We start from the raw sequence: 24567 nt of genomic DNA, 5'->3' as shown, positions 1-24567 counted from the left end.
GGGCAAAGAGATGTAATTTTTTTCAGTAAAGGATCAAATACAGAACATTGTTGCCAAAACTGACAAACACCTCAGGGATATAAAATTAATTACATCTGGATTGGCTGATCTGGAAGGCAGATCATGGAGAAACAATCTTAGAATCACTGGATTCCGCAAGGGAAATCTTTGGAATTTAACTCCAGACTTTTAATGGAAATATTGATCTGTCTGAGGATGTTATAGCTGCTATTGAAAGAGCGCACAGGCCTCTTCCTGTGACTAAATCCGGAGTCCTGGTAATCAGATTCCTCAAGTACACAATCAAATAAACCAATCTATACAAGGCAAGGAGAAAAGAGAGTTTTGCCAGGGCAAAAACCCAGATAAAATACTGCCTTTTCAAAATTTAACCAGGGAGTTATGGAGCAGGGGCTGGCTTTTGCAAGGGTCATGGCAACTGCCAAAGCAGAAGGGACTAAAGTATTACAGGAGGATTCCTCTACTATCTGGTGAAGTGAGCCATTTATTCCAGAAGTCTCAGGATGTGGAGAGCATCATAAATACCAGTTGTAACAGGGTTGGGCCAGATGGCTACAGGAGAGTGATAGAAGGAAGATATATTACCCCCAGGTTAAGTAGGTCCCTTTTCCCTGGGTAAGGTAACAGGGAAGGTTCCAGAACAATCAGGAACTTTCTGGAAACAATTAAAGCAGACAGGCTGATTAGAACACCTGCAGCCAATCAAGAAGCTGCTAGAATCAATTAAGGCAGGCTAATCAGGGCACCTGGGTTTAAAAAGGAGCTCACTTCAGTTTGTGGTGCATGTGTGAGGATCTGGGAGCAAGAGGTGTAAGAAGCTGAGAGTGAGAAGGCATACAACTGGAAGACTAAGAAGTACAAGCATTATCAGACATCAGGAGGAAGGTCCTGTGGTGCGAATAAAGAAGATGTTGGGAGGAGGCCATGGGGAAGTAGCTCAGGGAGTTGTAGCTGTCACGCAGCTGTTACAGGAACCACTGTAGATAGCTGCAATCCACAGCGCCCTGGGCTGGAACCTGGAGTAGAGGGCAGGCCTGGGTTCTCTCCATCCCCACAATTCCCTACTTGATACTGGAGGAGTTGACCTGGACTGTGGGTTCTATCAGAGGGGAAGGTCTCTGGCCTGTTCCCTGATCCACTAGGTGAATCAGCAGAGACTGTGGGGATTGTTCCTCTTCCTTTTCCCATGCTGGCCAGTGATGAGGCTAACTGAGTGAACGGCAGATTTGAGCCATGAAAGTGGTGAAACTGAGGGCTGCCGTGAACCTCTGAGGTGAGAAAATCTACCAATAAGTGCAGGACCCACAAAGGCAGAGGAGGAACTTTGTCACACAGCATATCATACATATACTTTTGCGATGTTTTGTTTCCGATTACTTCAACTGCTAGCACCTTGTTTGCCTTAATAACTGTCTGGTTACAGCTACCCCCTATTATGTTTGGCCTCCCCTTCCATGGTCTAGCCTTTGTCTAAGTATGGTGGAGATGGAGCCCATGCATATACTGGGTTTTCTGTATGTGGGTTTTGAATGATGACAACAATGATATAGTCTGGATTGTCTCATTGCTGAATACTTCATGCCATGGCACTGCACACTGCAACTCACAGTGGCTATCATTGCTTTAGTGAGCTTTCTGACGTGAGGGAGAAGCACAATGCTCCCTCACCCAAATCCTGCACTGGTGAGCAACAACAAATCCAGTTAGAATTGTTTCCTAGCCATCACTAGGTGGCTCTATGCACTGGAAGCTGGTATCTCTTAAGGAAGCCCTGCTGGAAATGCTTCCCCTGCTGCAGCAGAAAGGAGTTGTGCAATGCGAGGAAGCATGTACAGACTATGGTGAGCAGTAGTGAGTCAAGACCACCTGCACATCATTGGGAACAGAATAGAAGAGGATCGCTCTGACTTAAATCGTGCCATGCCATTACTGGTGGGTACCTGCAGTATGGACGAAGGGATGGTAATAACGATAGCTACCCATTGCTTATCTCCTTATTTTGCTGCAGAGACCGCCATGAACACATTTAGCGCACAAACTGTGTCTGGAGAGAATGGTTTACCTACATGTACCTAAGGCTGGAGTAATAGGTTTTAGATTAGCTGTTTATTGCTTGGAAATGATTTGAAATAGGGGTATGGCAATTCTGGTGAAAAATTACCTACAGATGGGAATTGTGACATTATAAGGAGTTTCATGTAATCTCCGGCTACAGACGGTCCCATATCCAGTATCTTGCTGAGCCCCTGCATCTAAAGTCACAGAGACTGATATAAACACTTGAAGAGGGCATGTCACAACATAGAATATAAACCTTACACACCCTCTTTGTTGGCGATGTGTCCCATGAAGGTTGTTATTGTAACATTCTTTTTTTTGGTAGTCTTTGAACAGTTTGGAAGCAGGAAGGCAATACACACACACCAGTCATCACACAGGATTTGCCTAGGTCTGCCCCCCTGGAATTCAAGAGTGTTTTAGTTATAGTTAATTAGAAGTGTTCTTTTCAATGCCTGGTAATGGATGGCATCACTCCCAGGTGGTGCCAAGCACATGAAGTTAATACGTTGTTATAGTTATAATTTGTTTTTTTTTCTTTTTGTTATGTTCTACTTGGTATTCCTTCATGTCACCCCACTACTCTTTCTTTCCCCTTCCTTTCACATGACCTTCATAACTCAGTGACTGTGTTGGACCTGCTGGCACTATGTAGTCCTGACAGATGAGGTGGGCAGTGCATCCCTGTCAGTTCCTCATTTCACCCTTTCTACACTCATCCCATAGCTCCATGGATGTCTGGCTGCTAGTGTGATCTCTTCAAGGTAATCAAACGATTTACATTAAGCATCTTGGACAGCTTGTCCTCCTACTCCCCCCTCCCATGGATTTCCACAAGGAGAGTGGTGCATAGGGTGATGGATGGATAACTTAAACTCTCTTTCCGATCTACATTAAAAACACTAAGGTCTTATTGACTAAGATGTGCTCTTAATTTATGGCTTTAAACCTTAAACTATCTTGGGAAATCAAGGGATTTGACACCCCCTATTAAATATAAGAAAGTTTGTGCCTTGTTGAAAGAGACCAAAGTCAACATAGCAATTTTAATAGAGCTTTGTCCTGGTGTCACACCTCAAAATCTATAGGAGTCTCTGTGCTGTTCCATAGAAACCTAACAGCAAATGTTAGTGATGTTCACTCGGAAAGTCATGGTAGGTTTCTGATACCCAGAGTCACTGTAAATAGGTCTGAAATGATCCTGGCTAACCAACATGGATAAGGCCCTAAGACTTATCATAGGCAGTTTGCTGAGCTGTAGAGAGAGATGCACATCCCCATCAATTTTAATCAAGTTCCAGACCAATAATAGATAGATTCTCCCCTAGTAACAATAAGCCAGCCAGAACCTGAAGAGTACTGGAGTCCATGATAAAGGATATGGGACTGTGTGATGGGGGGAGGGGCAGATACATACAACTGAAAGATTACATGTATCTGCCTCCGCTGTCCATAATACATATTCACAAATTTGAACTTTTTTCTAATTTCAGGGAAGCTAACCCAGTCTGTCTCCAAGTCATCATATGGCAGTCTCTGACCATGTACCTGTTACTTAGATTGTAAAGTCTTTTTGGGGCAAGGATTGTCTTTTTGTTTCTATGTTTGCACAGCACCTAGCACAATCGGGTCCTGGCCCATGCCCTACATCCAAACGAGGAGGGATTTATTAAAGGCTGACATGGCTCAGATAACTTACCACAGTTAGTAGATAAAATAGTAGTGCAATGTGATGGCCTGAACCCCCAAGCTCTTCTAGCCTGGGACACAGAAAAGGTCTGTGATTGTGTGATCTGGGAATGTGCTATATACCTGTCAGAGATTTGGGGCCTGTGTTAAGAGACCATTCTCTTATCCCATTCTCTAATCAGCACAGCATTTGTAGTTTCTTAGGGCAGCCATGATCATGAAGTGAATGATTTTACAACGGTGGTAAAGTAAATCAATGTACAGAACAGAACAATAGTATTCTGACCACTCTGACCTAGTGGCCAAAGAAAGGGAATCAGCTACACACATTTGAAGAAATCTGGGCTCCATTTTTAGAAACAGTGAACTAAGGAACACCCAAGGCTCAGTAGGCAGTACAGATCTCCTTCCCTTTGACTTTCCCCACTTTCTTCCCCTCTCCTTCAGCCTCGTGTGTTGTTCCCCCAGGTAGCTGTAAAGTATTGATTTGCTTGATTTTATAGTTTAATATAAGGGTTGTTAAAAATGTTTTTGCATATGTATGTTAATACTCAGCTGTATGTTACAAATGGCAAGTTTAAGTTTTATTTTAATTTTTTTTGCATTGAAAAGTAAAAGTGAATTAAAAAAACTTAAACTATTTTTCCCAGTTTTAATAAGATAAGAACAATGAAACATACGAAACTGTATAATCGTAAAAAAAAAAAAATCTTTCCCACCATAAAAGGTAAGTTAGTTCTCCCATTTTATATCTTCAGGTATTTAGTAATTATATAAATGGTGGCTCGAGTAGAACTTTAAGAGCTTTTTTTGTTGCAGCCAAAACATTTATGTATGCATTGAAAACATAAAACTCCCTCTGCCCTGTTTCTTCAATTACTTAATATCCCCAGTTTAAACTTCTGCTAAGTGTTGATTCTCATTAATAGTCCTTTAAATATGAGTTTGTTGTTAATATTTTTTTCAATAGTCTCGTTCCTTTTAATCCTAATATTGGGCATAGATTGAAAAGCCATACAACCTTTGCAAAAAGAAAAGGAGTACTTGTGGCACCTTAGAGACTAACAAACTTATTTGAGCATAAGCTTTCGGGAGCTACAGCTCACTTCATCAGAACCTTGTTTGTTCAGTTTGAGAGCCTGCTAGAAAGCACTTTATATTAGCTAAAGAATACTTCAAACTCAGCAGAGCATTAAAAATAGCAACTCTGTTTTTGCAGGACCTTGATGTGACGTCAAGTGTCTAAGCTGTTTTTATTACTCTGTCAAAAGGCCCACTGGAATGTTAGATGTTCCAGAGATTAGCTATAATGTAACCTCTTAATAGCCATGCTTTTGAAGAATGTTGTATTTAACTTTAGCTGATCATTTACTCTCCTGATTTGTGACAATCTAATACAAATTTGGATGCTAATGCAAGAACACACACATTTGTGATTATGAATTTTCATGACTTTAGATCAACGGTATCTCATTAGATTTGAAATGTGTTTTTTCAATTAACAAAATGTGTTTATAATGTAGAAGCTTTCAGTGTTTGTTTGAATAGTTTCTCTAATTAATCTCTCAATGTGGCTGCCAGTTTGCGTTATTCCATTTACAGATGTTCATGTTCCACTGGCTTCTTTGTCTCATTCTCTATCTCAGTAGCTCTCAAACTGTGTGTCCGGAACCCTAAAGTGGGTCGCGACCCCATTTTAATGGAGTTGCTAGGGCTGGCGTTAGAATTGCTGGGGCACGGGATCAAAGCTGAAGCCCAAGCCCCACCACCTGGGCTGAAGCCCAAGGGCTTCAGACCTGTGTGGCGGGCACGGGCTTGGACTTCATCTCTGGGTAGCGGGGCTGGAGCCCTAGGGCTTCGGCTTGGCTCCCAGAGTGATGGGGCTTGGGCTTTGGCTTTGAGGGCCCTCCCACTCCCACCCAGGGCTCAGGCTTCGGTCTTGGTCATGTAGTAATTTTTGTTGTCAGAAGGGGGTTGCAATGCAATGAAGTTTGAGAACCCCTGCTCTATCTTTTTCTCTAGCACTGCTTGAAAACTGCAGCTATTTCTGATTATTACTCACTATACTAATATCTACTACCAGTGCTGTAATGTTTAAATTTACAGTACACTTAAATGAACTTGAAAGAATAATTAGTAACACAAAACAACATTAAGACAACACACAGCCTAATGACCAATTAATTAAGTCAGAAGAATGGAATACATGTAAATATGTGTAAAAAGGCAATCACTACCGCATAGTAAGAAACTTTTAAAAATATACTTTTCATAATTGTATTACACTGTCATGTAACTTTTTTTTCTGTTTTCTTTCCTACCACTTCTAATTACAAAAGGTCAAATACTCTGGTGCTTAATCAGTTTCTGGTTCATTTTTACTAGGAAAATTTCTGTTACCTTCCCTGTTTTTTTCTGGCTATAGTCCTGGTCCCAGCAAAGAAGCAGCTACCATTACCCGTAGTTGCTACATTTCTAGCCTATGCAAAGAAGCCAAGCACTAAATAAGCCAGGGACCTGAACTGCCTTCTTAGCCCTAAATATGATGTGGCTGGAAATGGTTGAAGTATGTTAGTAGAGCTGTGAGGAGAAACTTGCACAGCACTGCTCATACATTACCTGATCTGGAGTCAGAATGTTACTAAGCTGAAAGAGGAGGAATTTTTTTCTTCTTTTAATTTTAAAAGCATTTATTAGATTTTGTGATTGCTGAAAATCCGCAATTCTGTGGCTATAACCTTTTCATGGCTTGAATTAATCTCTTTACCCCTAAATCTAAGTTCTCATTTTAAAATCTCTAGCCTTCAAGAATGCAAACAGATACAATATTGTCCTTTGTAGTCTGCAACTAGTCAGAGAACAAAGGGAACATTTAGGTGGTTTGTTAACTCGGAGGGCTCATTTAATTTACTATTTAAATACTAACATTATTAACCATTTGGTTTCTTCATACTAGAATTTATAGCATAATTGTTTAGTATGTCTGAAATGTACCTTTGTATTTGTGCTGTTTCAAAGCACTGCACTGTTACAGTTAGGGTGGGAGGGTGACAACCAAGGCAGAACACTGATGCACAAAACAGCAGAAGAAAGGATACTTTCACCAGGACACCTTATCAAAATATCTACACACAGCTACCTTCTTAAAACCACCTCTTTAGGAAGGCTGCCAGGCTTTGAACCTGTTGACTCATAAAGTCTAAGTATGTATTTTACAAATTATCAGGTCCCTAATTTTATCTTTTTAACTTTCCCCTAGTAGCCTCTGGTATAGGAGTCTTTAAAGGAAATGCTAATGCAAAACTTCATCTGTATAAATGGTTCCACAATAATCAATACTTCCTATAGCTTGTAACTAAAACCTAGGGCTGAGTATCAATGGGGAGTTAATATTTCTAAATGAAAACCAGGAGAACAGCTATGGACCTGTGTTTAAAATTATCAAAGAAAAGCAGCACAATCCAGATGTTATATTAAATTAAATGGTACGTTTATGATCTTTTCAGTTAATAAACATAAAGGGCATACACTTCAGCCTTAAACAGTGAAAGAAGGGTCAGAGTCCTCGAAATGAAAATCTTGACATAGGTACATTCTCCTTGAATACTCAATACTGCCATGAGTGCCGGGGGCTGGACTAGATAATCTCTCTGTCCCTTCCAGTCCTATGATTCTATATGAATTTAGTAAGAATGCTTTGATTTTTACCTATAAGCCTTCTAATATTGGTCTACTGCATATTGGAGCAGAAAAAGTTCCCCACGCCCTTCTTAGTTGAGTACTATAAGATGAAATACTGGATTTAGAGGAAACAGTAGAGCAACAGTATTATTAAAGGGAAATTGTAGAATCAAAAGTGTGAATTAGTTGCTGCCAAGAGAAGAGGATTAAAAAACTAGCTCTCTGGAGGCTGATGGGCCATAGTTCAGAACGAATGAAAGGGAGTGCATTACTGTGGGGTAGTGGTGGTAAAACACATAGTGGCATATGATGCAGAAGTGCAGTCTCCAGTTCAGGTTGCTTGAGAACTTTGAAACAAATAGGAATTCAGCATGGTTTAAGGGAATGTCAACATTCTTATTTTAGCTGAATGGATTTGCCCAGCCCTAGCTGACATTGTCTAAAAGACTGACGTCTGAAACATAAAAACAACTATAGACAGGTAGCATTTGGTGTTATTAGCATGATAGAAAGAAGCATACCTAACACTGAGGTGAACTACTACATTTGTATAAACAAACTTTGGTCAAAAAGACGTCAAGACCACTTCATTTCTTAAAGCTTGAGTGAATATTAGTACATAGCACCAGTTTATATGTCTGCCTGGTCCCTAGGAAGCACTTCACTTTCACATTTCAGAAGAGTTACTTCCAACGATTAAAGTACAAAACTGTAGAAGATAATCTCAACAGAAAAAAAAGGTCAGATTGTAAAACTATTGCATTCAATTTTCTAGAAGAAATCAATCATTTTAACTTCTAAAATGTAACAAGAGGGGTTGTTGTCAGGTTTCTATGAGCAAGATTGTTTCCCTGAATTTTCAGAGCTGATTTATTTATGATTTTTTGGTTTGTGTTTTTAAAGCCCTTCAACTCAGGTCATTGCACCATATTTGAAAAATGGTAGCACTAGGATGTCTTGTAGCAATGCAAATTTATTTAATACCTGCCACAAAACCAATGCATTGAAATAGAGAATTTAGTCCCTTTTGCCTCATGAACATATTTCTGATACCATGATGACACCTAGCTCTATAGAGAGATTAGATAGAAGTGGTTTCTGTAAGAACCTGATGCATTGCCTAGTGTAGAATGACAAGCACAGCAAAATTACGATCTCAGATTGCATGGAAATCATGTTGTTTGTGTGAGAAATAGAAAATGGGTGGTCAAATATTAATTTTTTTTATTCTATTGCTCCAGTGTCATCTGACGTCTGGGTTAAATGCAGATACTGCTGTAAAAACATATTGTGCTGTCAAATAGGATGTGCATTTGTCTTATCTAGAAGTTTCTCAGGAGGCTTTCAGTAACACCATGAAAGAAAAAGTGAATGAACTAATTATGAGTTTTTTTTAAAAAAACTTTGAAGTAATATCCAAATGTGTGACAACATATTTAATGAAAAGAGAACATATATTACTGGGCTTAGGAAATTATCTAGAGTGCATACTGTATATTTCTTCTAGGAGCTGTGATCCCCGTTTTTCACCCACCATAATGTCTTCATTCCTTCAGATGAGAGTGTTCATTTTCTTGGGAGTTTCAGCAACAATGGCCTGCACGGCTCTTTTCTTCTCTTTTGTTCAGAAAGGCAAAGATGTCTTCTTTGGTAAGTAACAAATAAAATGTTCATTTCCTGTTTCAACCTTTGATTGTACTGTTGGTGAAACTGAAAACGCACAGGCAACACTTGGCAGTTTAGCTTATAATACTCTTTATATCCAGAAGAGAGACAAAGATGGACATCAGTGAAAGTTTTTCCACAATTGTTTTCCTTTAAAAAAATAAAATTACAGCTTTATAAATTCATCACAGGGAACACCCTTTGCACCTGTGATGGATGTGTCTGATTCATGTTCCTTGTGATTAGGAATGTCTGGCTGTACTTTCTTGCTTGCATTCACAAGTCACATACAGTATTAACACACACAACTCTGACTTCTTTCCTAGAATCAGAATCCGTAAAGTTAGATGGTGTAAGACTTCAGAACTACTATGAACTTCAGAACTTACAGTGAATTCTAAGCCAGTAAGGTCTATTAAACCATGGGTGGAGAAATATTGGAAGTCCCATTGTTTGTCATTTTAAAACTGGATTGAACCAAGATTCAGGAATATTGTATGAAGAACACTTCTGCTGTAGTAGAGAGTATACAAGATGAAAGAGCAGGGCTTTTTGATATCTGTAGTTTATTTTATTCTATAACTCTAGGTAAGATTAAGATGGGAACAATCTTAGAAGCTCTTGCATTTCAAAGTAATGTATAAACATTTTGCCAAATAAGATGAGATCTGAGATGCAGTAGGGGACATTGCTTCTCATGGGAGATTATGTTCTTTTCTAGACCATAACTGCCAAACAGGAGATCAACTTTGATTCCTGTTATGGACTCTCAGTTTGGTGTCACCGTGTGAATTGTTAGGGAGGTCTTGGCCTGGAAAGACCTAACAAAAAAGTTGGCTAGTTCATCCAGTGTAGCTTAACAAATTTAGCACTGGTGAAAAGCAGCTATTTCTGGCAAAACATTGTATGGAAATTAAAACCTGTGCTTATCACTGAAAAGAGGCAGAGGCAGAAATTCACTTACATCATGTGTTTCAGATCAAAATCTTGTTTGCATCTATGCGATCAACAATGCTCAAAAAAAGAGGCAGGCAGAGTAAACAGTTTGGTGGAAAACACCCATAAAAATAATTGAAAATAGTAGTACCAAAGACACACTTCTATGTGGCTTGAGTCAATCTTACTTTTTAATGTAGACATTAAAACCTTTTCAGATACTCTTGCTAGAAGAACAGATGCAGAGCAGTACTTCCTCAGTTGATCTACATTGATCAAAAAGGTTTCATACGAAGTAGACATTAGATGATAACATTAGATGAATCATAGGAGTAATTCACAATATGCAGGGGGGAAAAACTTTTGCTGCTATCCTTAGATCCTGACATCTTTCATCACATAGAATGGCATTTTCTCAAAACATAGGTGTCAGAGATGGATTTTGGAGGCATTATGAAGTCACAGATATTTTAAAAAAAGAAAAGGAGTACTTGTGGCACCTTAGAGACTAACAAATTTATTAGAGCATAAGCTTTTGTGAGCTACAGCTCACTTCATCGGATGCATTTAGCTCACGAAAGCTTATGCTCTAATAAATTTGTTAGTCTCTAAGGTGCCACAAGTACTCCTTTTCTTTTTGCGAATACAGACTAACACGGCTGCTACTCTGAAACAGATATTTTAAGATTCTCCATCCACTAGGACAAAAATTAACAGGGTATGTGCCAAAGAATTTCAACTGCAAAGAGGAGCCAAAGTTGTCCCCTTTCTCCCTTGTTGTTTTCCCTCTTTATTGAACACCTGGCACTACAAAACAAAGAATAATAATAGTATAACAGCACTTACAATTAATGAACTAGAACATACAATTGCACTGTTTGCAGAAGATATAATACTAATGGTACCAATTCAGTACAATCTATGACTTCCATTCTGAAAAAAATAATTAATTCAGTGATATATCAGGCCAGAAAATTAATTATAAGATATCTGAAATATTCAATATAGGGCTGTAAACTGTAATTAAACAGCTGCAAGATACATATGCGTTTGTATGGTCCAAATAAAAGTACTTAAGAATCAATATGTCTCCTAACTTCAGTCAGGTAAATTACATTGATTTTTTTTCCCCTGATATTTCAAAACTGATTTGTTGGATTGGAAAAACACTACATTTGCCTTAGATTGGTTGTTGCGCTTAAAATGAAAATGCTGTGGTTGCCAAAGCTTAATTTCCTATTTTGGGCCCTACTAACATGGGTACCAAAAAAGATCTCCAAAGGTGTGGTGTTTAGATGTTGCTTCTAATTATTAGAATTGGGAGCACTGGCTGTTGGGAGTCTGAAAGGACAAACAACCCAAACAAGAATTATTACATTTGTATGGGACAATAAGTTCCATTTGTAAGTAAGAATCTCTTTATGTGCCCACTGTGGATGGGGGATTGGCAGTACCAAATTTATTAAAATATTACTGGGTTGTTCAGTTAATATCACTATCAGCCTGAAACCCTGGTATTCTCAGTAAATATGAGTGGAAATTGAACAACAGGATTTTAAACATATATTTAGCATAGTGTTCTTATTCTTTTTAACCTAGAAGATATAGATCAGTACAAAAGAGAAACAATCCAGGGAATATGCAATATCACATCATCCTTTCACAAGGACATTTTGGGTATGGAATTTGATAAGCTGTACCCCCTTTCCAACCTCACTTAAACTCATCAGAAACAATCCAGAATTTCAACTGGGTTCATCTAATCCAATATAAAATACATGGGAGGAAAATGGTACACAACCATTGACCACAATGATAAAATTATGACAATTAATGCCATCAAATTATTTATGGGGAATATTAATATGCCAGTTCTGATTTATTGGCAACTAAAGTAGTATATCAAATCCCAGTCAGGCAGCCCAATTTTTAGGAGACCATGAACAATCATAGAAACAGTAATTATGGGGAAAATCATGTGAAAAGTCCTGGTCTCTGCATGGTATATCAATTGTTACCAATGGAGCCAGAAGATAGGACCTTTATGGAAAAATACGAAAAAGGTCTAAAACCAAACATTCATTTGCAACAATGAGGAAATATCTGGATCTTGCTTGAATCGAGTTTTAAAATATCTGGAGGAAGGCTGGAACCTTATCATTTGTATAACTAGTATGCACAATTATTACAAAGTACTTTATCAATGTAACCTCACGCCATTTAAACTAAGGAAATATATAAAAAGAGAGTCAAATGCAGGAGAGAACATGGCAAAACAGGGATCTTTGTGCATGTATGGTGAGACTGCCCTAAGATAATATTCTGGAGGAAAATAAACAGAATTTTCAAGGTAACTAAAATTAGTTTACACACAGACCCCATAGTTCTTCTATTAAGTTACAGCCCAAAGAAGGTTATTGACTCAGAGAAGAACCCATTCATAACATAATTACTGCTAGGCAGCTATATGTGATGATAGCTCCTTTTTCTGGAAAATAATAGCTCCCTCAACATTAGCCACATGAGAAAGTTTGGGAAATCCTTTCAGTGGAAAAATTACAGACAGCCTTATATCAATATGAAGTGGATTTTATGAAGGAAAGTATATCAGTAAATATCTCAATGATCAATACTCTTTGGATGATTGTTGCCTCCAATTTAACTTTTAATTTTTTTAATGTGTAGAAGATACCTACATTACCAGTGTTATCCAGGAGGAGACTAACATGGTGGATGATCCTATATACCATGCATTGAAAAGGTAAAAATGGTCTGTGTGTCAGTTTTGCCATTAATGTCAATGTGACCCCTGTTTGGCCATAAGGATATCTCTTTAGGGGAGCATGCAATGTCACATCATCTTTTCACATATTGTGAACCAGTCTAGTTTGTATAATACCATATGCTGCACACTAGTGCAATATTTTATTCGTTAACTAGTAAAGCATTACTGTGTAAAAAAACAAAAAATACTCTAGCAAACGAGTGTTTTCTGATTGTTTGAATCCAATGAAAGATGTCAGATGGCATGAATCTTTGAGGCAAACTAGTCTGAGTTTTCACATAACCTCATTTATTTATTGGGCTAAAGTAAAGCTTTAAATAGCAACTATATTTTACCAGCATCTGAATGAGATAGAAACAATGGGTGATGTCATAGCTCCTGTTAGGGGGCTTATTCCTTCACCCACTTACTTGCATGATCCTACTTGCATGAACAGAGAGCAACAATACCCGAAGTTCAAACAATTCAATGTTTATTGGGGTGAACTTCCAGCAAGCATGATTCCAGTTTTTCCTTTGTGTCCCCCTTCCCAGATCTGACACCAGAGAGCTTTACCTGTGTCCCTGTTCCCATTCCCATTCCCCCCCTTAGCAAAACATGATTCCAATTTCCCCACCCCCATTCCTTGTTCCCATCCCCTCCCACCCCCACTTCCTGATCAATTGCAGACTATATAATAAAACTTGAATTCTGTTTAGCTATACCTTAACCAATCATTTTCCTGAAATTTAACTAACCAATCATATTGTAACATGATTATTTAATCAATTATATCCCACCACCTTAATTAGTTTACACCCAGCCAAATTAATTATACAGCAGACAGAAATGATCACAGAACCAGACAGAGACCATGCAAATAAACAATAGCAAAGGGGGAACTATAATGACAAAACAATACAGAAGTGAGGATTTCACATTCCATCTACTGATAAGTGAGTTCTTGCCAGACAGGATGCTATCAAACTAAGTTTCCTTTTATATTTTCTAGGCATTTCCCTTTCTCTGGAGGCGATAGGCATTTATCAGGACAGGATTATATTCCTAACAGCCCAATAGCACCTTCTTTCAATGTATCTAGTTTGGATGTGAGGAAGTGACCGGTCGTTTCCCAGCTTATGGCTGCCTCTGCTGCTTAGCAAAGGCTTTAGCTTAAGAACAGGGCCTCAGACTGTCCCAGTAAGAAGGACCTTACACCGGCAGACAATGATTTTGATTCTTCCTTTTATACCTCTATAACTAGCTAAGTGATAAGAATACACCTAAATTCTTAGAGTACAGGCCTTTACAGACAGGCCTGAATATTTATATCCTAACAGCTCCCTCAAAGGTAATGGCAAAAATCCCCTTGACTTCAGTGGGGTGAAAATTTCACCTAGTGAGTCCATGTTAAACAGGTTTTGGCATGAGAGGATGTTAGGGACTGAATAAATTCAGTAGCTTAACTAATGCCCAATGGAAGAATAGACGTGAGTTGTTAAAAGAAATGGGAGTTAAAACACAAAAATAAAACCAAAAAAATTAGTTTTTCACAGTGAAGTTGGAGCCTAGACTGTGTCAGGGGAGAACAGTGATGATAGCAATCCAATTACAATTTGGTCAAAGTGGTCAGTGGGAGGCACTCCATGTAAAATGTACTATTATTAGGCATGGGATCAAGAGATTTCTGTGTACAGGTAGCTCTAAATATTTAAATTTATGTGCTACCCCAAATTTGTTTCTCTCCCATGACCTCCAGCATTTTTACAATTGTTGATGTCCCTGAGGCCATTATGCAAACAGGGTTTATCTGTATATGGTGAAAGTGACTTGAGATTCTTAGATTCCTGGAAAGTTTCTTGCAGCTCTTTGAGTAGACTGAGTATAATAGAAGGTCACTTTTGCTTAGTTGTCTCAATATGGATTTTGGGGCCCACAACTATGCGACCAAATTTTAAAATGTTGGCTTTAACTTATTGATGTCTCCATTTCTTTATGTATAAAATGGAGCTGATAATATTTACCACTCTCATAGGAATGTTGTGAAGGTTATTTGATTAACATTTCTGTAGTGTCTCATAGATGATAAATGTCAAGTATTATTAGTACTGCAAGTTGTGCTGCTGGTTGTTAAAATCCATTGGAAACTAAATTGCAATCCAGCTAATTTCAAATAGGGCACCCTACTGTTTACATTCTTTCAAAATGTTAACAAAATAATAGATATACAAGATATAAAGTGTTGCAATGTTCAAAGTTAATTTTTAATGTTCTTCTTAATAGAGGCTTCTGAGGGAATTATAATCATGAATAATATAGAAAAGACCAATCAACAGGTCCTATTTTCTTTACAAAGAACACAATGATTGAAAATCAGATGACAAATTATATCTGATAAAATGAATATTTGGTTGACCCATGGAACCTTCGAAGGCATTGGTGGAAAACAGCTTAGAAAGAATAAAAATGTAGTAGGCATTTTACATGACGGGCTTGATCATGTAAGCCTCTGAGCACTCTGACCATATCCACTAAGCACATGCTTAAGAGTTTTGCTAGATCAGAGTCGGGGTGCTCAGTAACTTCAGGCTTCAGTTCTATATGAAGAAAAATAGCATCTGCAGTTACATTAACAAGTATAAAATAGCAGGGCTGTCAATCTTCATGGTTCAGGGCAGAAAATGATTGTTAACTGAAGTTCATAAGAAATATACCCTATCTTATATAGTATTACACAATTTGGTGCCTTTAGGCCAATTCAGTAGGTCAATGGGTCCCATAGAAGTTAATGGAAGATTTGCTATTGACTTAATTTGGCCCTATGAGTGTGTCTTATACCTTCCTCTTAAACATCAGACCCCTGGCCTTTGGCAGAGACAGAATAGTGGACTGAGAGGGCTGTTGGTCTGTTTGGATAGTCTGCTAAAGCAGCTGTGTCCTTAAGTTCTTAAAATATTTCTGTATTTTCAAGTCACTTTAAAGGTATGTGTAATTTAATAAACTAAGCTATTTTCTTTATATGTAAAAGAATATGGTGCAGTTGAATTAGGACTTTAGTTAGTACAAAGCCTAAAAACTATGAGAAATGAATCTTACTGCATATTTGAACTTCTGGAGGTTATGGAATTCACAATACTGCAAAAACTCAAATCATCTTGCTTTAGCTCATAAATAACTGAAGAAGGCCATGATACAATACAAATGAGTTCAGCTCTTGAGAATGAAAAGCATTTCTAGGATGAAAAGGCAATTTCCTATTAAGAGTTTCCCAATCCCACGCTGAATTATTCCAAGTACAACAGTACAAAATTATGTTTGCTGAATTCATGAACTAGATTTCCAAACTGCAAGCACACTGAGTGAACAAAACTAGATTTTATTTATTACTTCAACTTGAACTTGAACTGTGATCATAATGGGCAAATGCATTTCCTCAGGTAGGTATTTAATATCACCATTTGGACTCTTCTATTATTTTAGACCCTCCCCATATACTTATAAATGCTGTAATTATTGAACAGCAACATATTAAACTCACTGATTACAGCTACCTTCAATGTTGCTAAGTTTTTAAATATAAACTTGATTAGACCTATAGGGGTCTAGACAGCTTCAAAATTAGAGAGGAAGTGTACACAAGTGAGGGCCACTCCTTCCCATGGGCACTCTGATGCCCATTGGCCAGCCACAGGAAGATGGACACTAATTGGCTCCTTGCTTCCCATGATCATTAATTTAAACCCTTGCTTAGGTTTTTTTGTCTCGCCCTCCCTCCGCTTAGTTGTAGTATAGGAACTGGTGCTTTAGAATGGTTTGGGTCAGACAGATACCCTACAGAAAGGAATTTATCCCATAGGGGCCAAATTGGCTGATGCCTTTGTAGTTTTATTTTTGTTTCTTCATAGCCTCATGATTAAACAGGAATAGGACTTTCAAATTTAAAAACTAGGAATGTATATAAATGTTTAGTTCACCACAACTTGTGGCTGGTGCACAGTGTGGATGAAAGGCCAAAGGGTTAGCTCCCAGAAATAAAGGAGACCTAGGATTTCAAGCTGATGGAGCTTGGGCTGTGGGGAAAGGTGAGACCTGAAGTCTTCACAGAACAATGTCCCTCTCTGGTGCCTTCTGCCCCCTTCACAGTGGAAGGGGATTCAGCAGAATGTACTGAATCTTAGGAGCAGGCAGTGGAGAGTCTACCCTGCATTATGGACTATATGTGAGAGGCCCCATATACCCTGCACTGGATTACTAAATACCTGGTAAGAGTGGAGGGGGCAGATAACACCAGGGAGGGGTGCTAAGTTTAATAAAGCTGTGGCCTGCTGCTTAAATCCATCTTTGTGTCTGTCCTCATTCACTTGCATGTCCTGATAAATGAACTGCTAGCAAAATGCAATATTTTTGAAATAGCTTTCCCAGATTTTAATATTATTTAGTGCCTGATCCAACTCTCACTGTTTGTTGTGCAGTTTATAATTGTCTCCTTATTTCTTTGTGCTGCCCAGGCCTGTTTGTTGTACCGACCTGTTGTCTCTCATCATATAATTAGATTATTGGTTCTTTAAGGCAGGGGTCATTGTTCTGTCTTTGTCATTATCATAATACAAATAATCATCATTATTGTAATTTTCATTACTATTACAATTATCATACTTATTATGATTTATTATTTTTATTATAGTAGTGCCTAGGCATCACAATAAGGATTGTAGACACTGAACATGCACAGAGTAAGAAACTGTCCCTGCCCAGAAAAGCTTACACTCTAAATAGACAACACAGACAGAGTGGAAAAGTAAACGCAGAGAAGTAAAGGTTTCAGAGTAGCAGCCGTGTTAGTCTGTATTCGCAAAAAGAAAAGGAGTACTTGTGGCACCAGTCTCTAAGGTGCCACAAGTACTCCTTTTCTTTTTACAGAGAAGTAAAGTAACTCACGCAAGGTCACAGAGCAGATAATTGCCAAAGCCAGCAATAGAAGAAAAGAAGTCTATCCTCTAGACCAGGCTGTCTCCCTGTGCTCTCCCTACCTTAGGTCCTGCCCAACCAGAGCTCTGTTGGACCCAGGAATCTATCCTCCGGTACCAATCAGCAAGGAAACAGACTCTCAGTATATTCCATGAGAAATCTCTCTCAAATTAATTTGTACTTTACTGTCAGCAATTATTACATGGTACTTTTGTCTCAATCCATTTGTTATTGTACTCTCTACCTGATGATTTGCTAAATCTAAAGTGTAAAAAGATGATAGTCTGGTTGAAGTTAAGCTATCTAAGCCATGTTGGTTGTAACAGAGAACAATACAATTAGTGATTTAAAGGCTCTCTGCACTTTGACCAAAATGTGATGTTCTCTAGTCAACATGGAAACCTAACAGTATAATTCAGCAGTAATTTCTGGCTACATGTCATAAAGGATTCCTGGAGTTCCTTAATCTTAAGTCACTGGCTTTAGATGTATATTTCTAGTAATAATTATATGCGCCGCTTATTTATATAACTCCTTCATCCAAAAAGCTCAAAGTATTTCAAATCATTAAGTAATCAAGCCACTCAAAAACTTGTTCCTTAGGTAAACATTATTGTGCTGAATTTACAGGTAGGATAAACTGAAGGATAGTTAGTTTAAGTGACTTTCCAAAGTAAGACATTGGCACAACAGGCATAGAACTCAAGAATCCAGACTCTCAGAGCCAACTATTAACCACTAAAATACACTAACTACCTAGTGAAAATACAATGGCAGTCACACAAGATATATTTATTTTAATTTTTTTTAAAATACACAAACACACACACATTTTATTAACTTACAATAACATACACTGCAACATAGATTTAAAATGTAATTAATATACATAAATGTCACTGCACTATGGCCCGAAAAGGAAAACCATACAGCTCTAGTGAATCTAATCAAAACATTAGAAATACAAGTTATGGAACAGACCACATCTTTAATTAGAGAGTTCCAAACCCAGTTGGTACAGATTTTTCTATTCCCTTTCATGAGACAGGCATGCTTTCATAGTGGGGGGAGATGTGCAGTTTAACTAAAGGACCACCCAAAGTCAGCGAATGCCAGCTGAGCTGGAAAGGCTCCATGATTCTGAAGAGAAGTTATGAGCTGAGGGGGAAAGATCCTGGACACCAAAGAAGGCTCTGCCCAGGCCCAAAGAGTGGTAAGGCATCTGAGGCAGGGAAATGCATATAGGCACAGGGCTTAAATTGCCCACCACCAGCAAGCTAAGGGCACATGGGATTCAGAGCTTGGATCCCCTCGTAGCAGTCTGGCAAGCATACAGCAGGAGGAGCAAAACCAGATCTGTGACATTAACGAAGAACTGGCCCTGAACAAAATGTATCATTTAGGGGTTTTGGATGAAAAGTTCTACTACAAAGGATCTTTCCTGCAGAAAATTTCAGTTTTGACAAAAATCAATTTTTCCAGAAGAAAAATATTTCATTTGAATTTTTTGACCAACATTACTTATAATATTCCCATCACTATGATATCTGTCTGGAAAGAGATGCAGTATTTTGATTCAAAGAGTAAAGTTAGTGGCCTTTGAGAAATGTATAAAGCTGTTAAAAAGTATATTTTGCTGTCAACTTTTCCTGTTACAGAAATGGGATTCTCTCACTTCCCAATACAAATGCTAAATATTCATTTTAATGTGCCAAAGAGTTAAAAACTCTGTGTTACAAGGAGCTAAACTTTTTTTATTTATGATTTTCCTCTCCTGTCCACTGAAAGTCATCTTATCAAGAAATTAGATTTCAGAGATAATCATCAATGAGTTTGCATCAAAATAATCAAGAAAGCAACATATGCAGTTTCCATTTAACCAGTGAATACAAAGGCATTTTTAAAAGTTAAGAAAAATAATGTTAAGTAGAAGGAATGGGTACAGTATATAGTGTCCTAAATTTTTGGTGTAATGAGAAACTGCAGATGAGAAGTAATGTCTGAAAAGACCTCAATTGAACCCTGTCAGAAATCTTTCAAAAAACTTCTTCCCATGAGATTTCCAGCCCCATTTGGTATAAACTCAAGATGTTTAATTTGGACAAGCTGTAGACGAGCCCTAAACTCAAAGATTCTTATGTAAACTGAACCTACATGCTAAATATTTTGAGGTAAGCCTAATTCTAATGAAAATAGATGAGATTTTCTGAACCAGACCAGAGCTAGGAATAACTGAAGTTGGGTCTTTCAAGGTGGAGGAATATCTTGAGAAAGCAGAGTACATTTTATCTGGGGGGGGAGAAGACAAATGACATCCCTGGAAGGGTCTGAGTTTTAATGACAGACTAAAGATGGCTCAGAGTCTTCAGTCAGAAATAAATACTTTTATTTAGTATGTACTGCACAGGAGCTATCCTGGTTTCATAGTTCTAACCAATGGGGGACATAACCTCATTTGTAAAGCCTGTTCCAGATGCCACCAGTTCAGATGCCTGCAAGCTGCTGTCTGCTGCTGGTGCCTTTGTATACCCAGGCAAGTGGACAAAAGTGGACCATCTGTATATGCTGGGATGTGAAAAATCAATTTCTATGCCCCAAATAAGAAACTACTCTTGCAGAAGGTCACTAAACATTACCAGTTATTCACTGACACTCAAGTCCTCAAAGGGGTGTCCAAAAATGAAATGAGTTTCATTTAATATTCTGTAAAACTTCACTGATCTGGGATATCTCTTGAGGGGCATAAGGTAACTCAAGCTTAAAAGCATGTTAAGAATTTTCAAACACAGCCTTCAATAAATGTTAGTTCAAGGCAAAAGAAGGATACTATATCTAAAGTTGAAGGAGTTTGGCCAATACAGATGAGAAATCTTTTTGAAAATTGTCCATATGTATTTAAATATTGCCTCCTGAGAAGACTAAGGTAATTGAGAACTGATATTTGAGAATTTGAAAAATAGGTGTAATCTCTGCAAGTTGCTCATACACTTTAGGATTTAGGCAACTATGCTCACATCTAAACACCTCAGGCCTGAATTTTATCTCTCGTACACTGGTTTTTATATTTCTGTAATTCCTTTGACTTCAGTGGAGTTGTTTCTGAATTACACAGTAAGTGAGATTTGTTTATTACTTTTACCCTGTCACTCTCAGGACTAAAACTCGGCAAATAACTGATTTTTTGGTAAGTTGGTAATTTCAAAAAATCAGAACAAAAATAATTTTGGATCAGACCAAAAATCAAAAAATATTTGAATTTGTTGGCAAATGAAAAAGTTTGAGGGGGAAAAATATGTTTTTGGTTGAATACATTTCATTTTGATTTTGAGCATTTTTACATGTTTTTTATAATTTTAAAATTAAATTAAAGGAAATTTCAAAATGAAAAGCTGTTTTGAACCAGAAAAATCAAAATTTAATTTTTACATTGTAAATACAAAACAGTTTGATTTTTTTCAGATTTTTTTTGGTTGGTTGGTTGCACTGTTTTGTTTTTTCTTTAAACAAACAATTTACGTAACACATTGGTGTTACCAAATCTAAATTTTTCACCGTAAAATTGTGGTCAAAATTTTTTGCCTACCTCTAATCAGGACCCATTTCCACTATTCTTTCACATGCAGAGCTGAGCTGCAGTGGAGCTCAGTGAAGATAAGACCTGGAAGACGGTTAATTTTTCTCTATGTCAAACAAAGTGCTGCGCATCAGATTTCCATCCAAACTATATGTAAAGCATGAGCCTAGAGAACACATCACCAAACTGAGCTTGGCTTGCCTTGAGGGGTTTTTCACATTCTAGGGATCTGATTCAAGACTCATTGAAGTCATTGGGAACTTTGCCACTGACTTTAGATGGCTTTGCAACAAACCCTTAATGGTTAAATATTTGTGGGAGCTCCTTGGCATAGCATTAACAGCACTTCACTGACTGAATATGAGCAGGTGCATAGGGAATGGGAACTCAGCCAGCTACCCATTATGTGGAGCTGTTTTTCTTACTATAGACACTTGTCTGAGGTCTCAAGTTTGATTGAGTGGGCTGTTTCTTGATTGAGCACTTAAACTGTATATTTTATGCCTTAAGTTGTCTGTGATCTTAAATGTGACATTTAAACCGAGCCTACCATTTGGATTCACTCTTCGGTTAATGCTACATTGTGACTATTGTATTTAGCATTGATTAGTATTTTGTCCACAAGGTATCCCTTCCTATCCTTATGTAATACAAATTTTGCTTCTGGCAAAGTTTATTCCTATTTGCCACTTGAGATATTGAGTGACTTGCCTTCTGTCATTTGTCCAGCAGCATTATTTCTGGTGTAGCCATAGAAATGACAGAACATTACTGCAGTTTTTTTTCACTGAATATCTTTAGCATTTGCTTCAGTCTAATCTGCACCATCCCAAGTGATGGTGTTTCCAGCTAAAATGAAAAAAATGAGGCACAGATGTGAACGCAATATTCAGAGTGCAGTTTTACCAGAGGGATTACCACCTTCTTGTTACAATTTGATGCCTTAGAAAGTTCACAGGCCTGTTTTGTTGCCATATTGCTTTGCAAAGTCATGTCCAATTTGTTGTCCATGAGCAACCTAAAGTCTCATTTGGCATGATAACTTTCCATGTTACTCCCTTTCATGGAGTAACCGAACAACCAAATAGATATTCGGAAAACTTCTGTTAGGCTTCAAGGAACCTTAGCTTATATGTTGGGTTTTTTCCCTAAAATATAGTATTTCTAAGTCAAATCTTTAACTATTTCCGATATGTGTACACACATTATGATTTGTTGTATTGTGGTTTCAGACCACGAGTGTTTTCCTTCTCCATCTAGACAGAGCTCTGTATATAATTATTAATAAGTTTCATAAAAAGGGGACACTGAACGGAATGCATTTTCCCATGTTAACATGGATACAAATAATTTTAACAAATATCAAAAGATGATAATCTTCCCAGGTTCAATCTTTTCCACTTAAGCCCTAATTATAAATATCAGTATGATTAAAGGTTGCACTTAAAAATGCATATTTTATCTGTGTTATAGAAATCTCCAAAGGAGGGAAATAGCTCCTGCTCTGCTGCTGGCTTTTTCAAAATTTCCTGAACAAGAAAGTCAAGATATTTCCCAAGCAGCTGAAAGAATGGAAACTTCAACACAAGTGCTGGAAAAAAAAGTTCACCAGAAACAGAAACGCTCACTGCATCCAAGTGGTAAATACAACACACAGGCAGAAATCCCTGTTGATAGCTTAAGGGTTATCTCCTAGATTGAAACTGTGTTGACTTCATTTTTATTTTATGCAGGCAGGAGTACTAGTCATACCCACATCTTAGAGTCATAGTGCATGCTGTTCAGATCTTAAAAGCATCTTATAAATAGTTACCCTCTATTGTGTTTGGCTTCTGATTGTACTGCTATGGTGCTTGAGCAGCATTTAGCCATTAGCATCCTTTACAATCACACACATGCCCTTGTATTGTGTACAAATCATCTCACAAATATACTGAATGTCCTGTGTGTTTTGTGGAGCTTCTTAGGTCAGAGGCTTTGGTCCTTCCGGAGCCTGAGGTTGGCAGACACGGAAGGGTACTGTTTGTATCTTTTTCCTCTGGGGAACTGAGTTCCTGAAATATGTTTCCTCCAGACATGGAAGGACTTCTTACTTTTCATGGTGCATTGATTTTATGTGTTTTATATGCTATTTTACTGTTTTAGGTAATGCACTGGAAAGTTCAAAGTTGGAGAGTTGTCTAAGTAATACAACATCATCATTATTACTATTATTATTTTAAGATGGGCAAAACCAACCCCCCTGGCATTTGGGATATTTGAAATTCAGACCTAGATCTAAATATGTCATGACCTAATACCATCTCTATAAATAATAACATTGTAATAATATCTATTTTCTTTCTTAGTATTATAAATGCACTTTTTTTTACTGTTCAAGAGATGGAAGATCTAGACTGTTGCAAACAAACATCAAGCACTACAGTTCTCTCTCTCAGGTTTTTTCTTGGGAAATTCATGCCATACACACAAATTAAGGGCTTGTCTATCCTGTCCCACAGTTCGGACTATGGGGGTGAGAATAGCAGTGCACACCAAAGTGCTATGCTGTAATTCCCCCTTGTGGACACTGTTGCCTATGCACAAGCCCACCTCCTGACCTGATTAGCTAAGGCTCTCAAAGCCAAAGGCCAAATCTCAACATCTGCATTGCTATTTGTGGCATGCTGGCTGGAGCCCTGCTAGCTTGAGTCTGTATGCCTGGGCTGAGAGGCTCGCTCCCAATAGACATACTCACACAGGCCCAAAGAAGGAGGGCTGTGAAGTCCCCAGGCTTGAAGGCAGAGTTTACAGGTCAGGAAGAACTGGGATAAGAAGCACACAGCCCCAAGAAAGTGAAATTGTGAAACTAAAAGGAGGGCTGGTTAACCTGAATAAAGTGGCCCCAAGAGAGGAGGAATCTTGTTCTTAAAGACTCTGGATGTAGGGTGTATTATTCTCAGAACTCAGAGGAAAAACTGAGGCAGGGTGTCTGCAGGGCCATCCAAGGTCACAAGGTGGCACTCTGGAACAGCACCTACCCACATGCTGGATAATGGGAGAAGCTGGAATCTAGACACCCAGCCCCCAAAATTCTAATTAATTAATTCTGTCCCCCACCCCCCACCCCATCTGTCCGTTGTCCAGCTCATCAATTAATAATTCACTTTCCTAGCCCCAGTATCAGTTCTACCCATCCAGCCCCACATCTGCCCCTGGCCACCCAGCATCC

At 38.1% G+C, this 24567-nt stretch overlaps 1 protein-coding gene across 1 annotated transcript in view; it reads left to right on the top strand.

Annotated features, from left to right (window-relative positions):
* The first annotated feature begins 9005 nt into the window (after positions 1-9005).
* TPO (thyroid peroxidase) overlaps positions 9006-24567 on the top strand; it is a 63339-nt gene continuing 47777 nt past the window's right edge. Inside the window, exons 1-4 of the mRNA XM_038396165.2 lie at positions 9006-9103; positions 9984-9988; positions 12736-12811; positions 22830-22996. Of these exons, the coding sequence (XP_038252093.2) occupies positions 9006-9103; positions 9984-9988; positions 12736-12811; positions 22830-22996 (346 nt within the window). The remainder of the gene's footprint in view (positions 9104-9983; positions 9989-12735; positions 12812-22829; positions 22997-24567) is intronic.

The sequence above is a fragment of the Dermochelys coriacea genome, chromosome 3 (assembly GCF_009764565.3).
Source record: "Dermochelys coriacea isolate rDerCor1 chromosome 3, rDerCor1.pri.v4, whole genome shotgun sequence".
NCBI classification, from domain to species: Eukaryota; Metazoa; Chordata; order Testudines; family Dermochelyidae; genus Dermochelys; species Dermochelys coriacea.
Note: the sequence above shows the minus strand (reverse complement) of the source record. Positions and strands in the feature narration are given on the sequence as shown.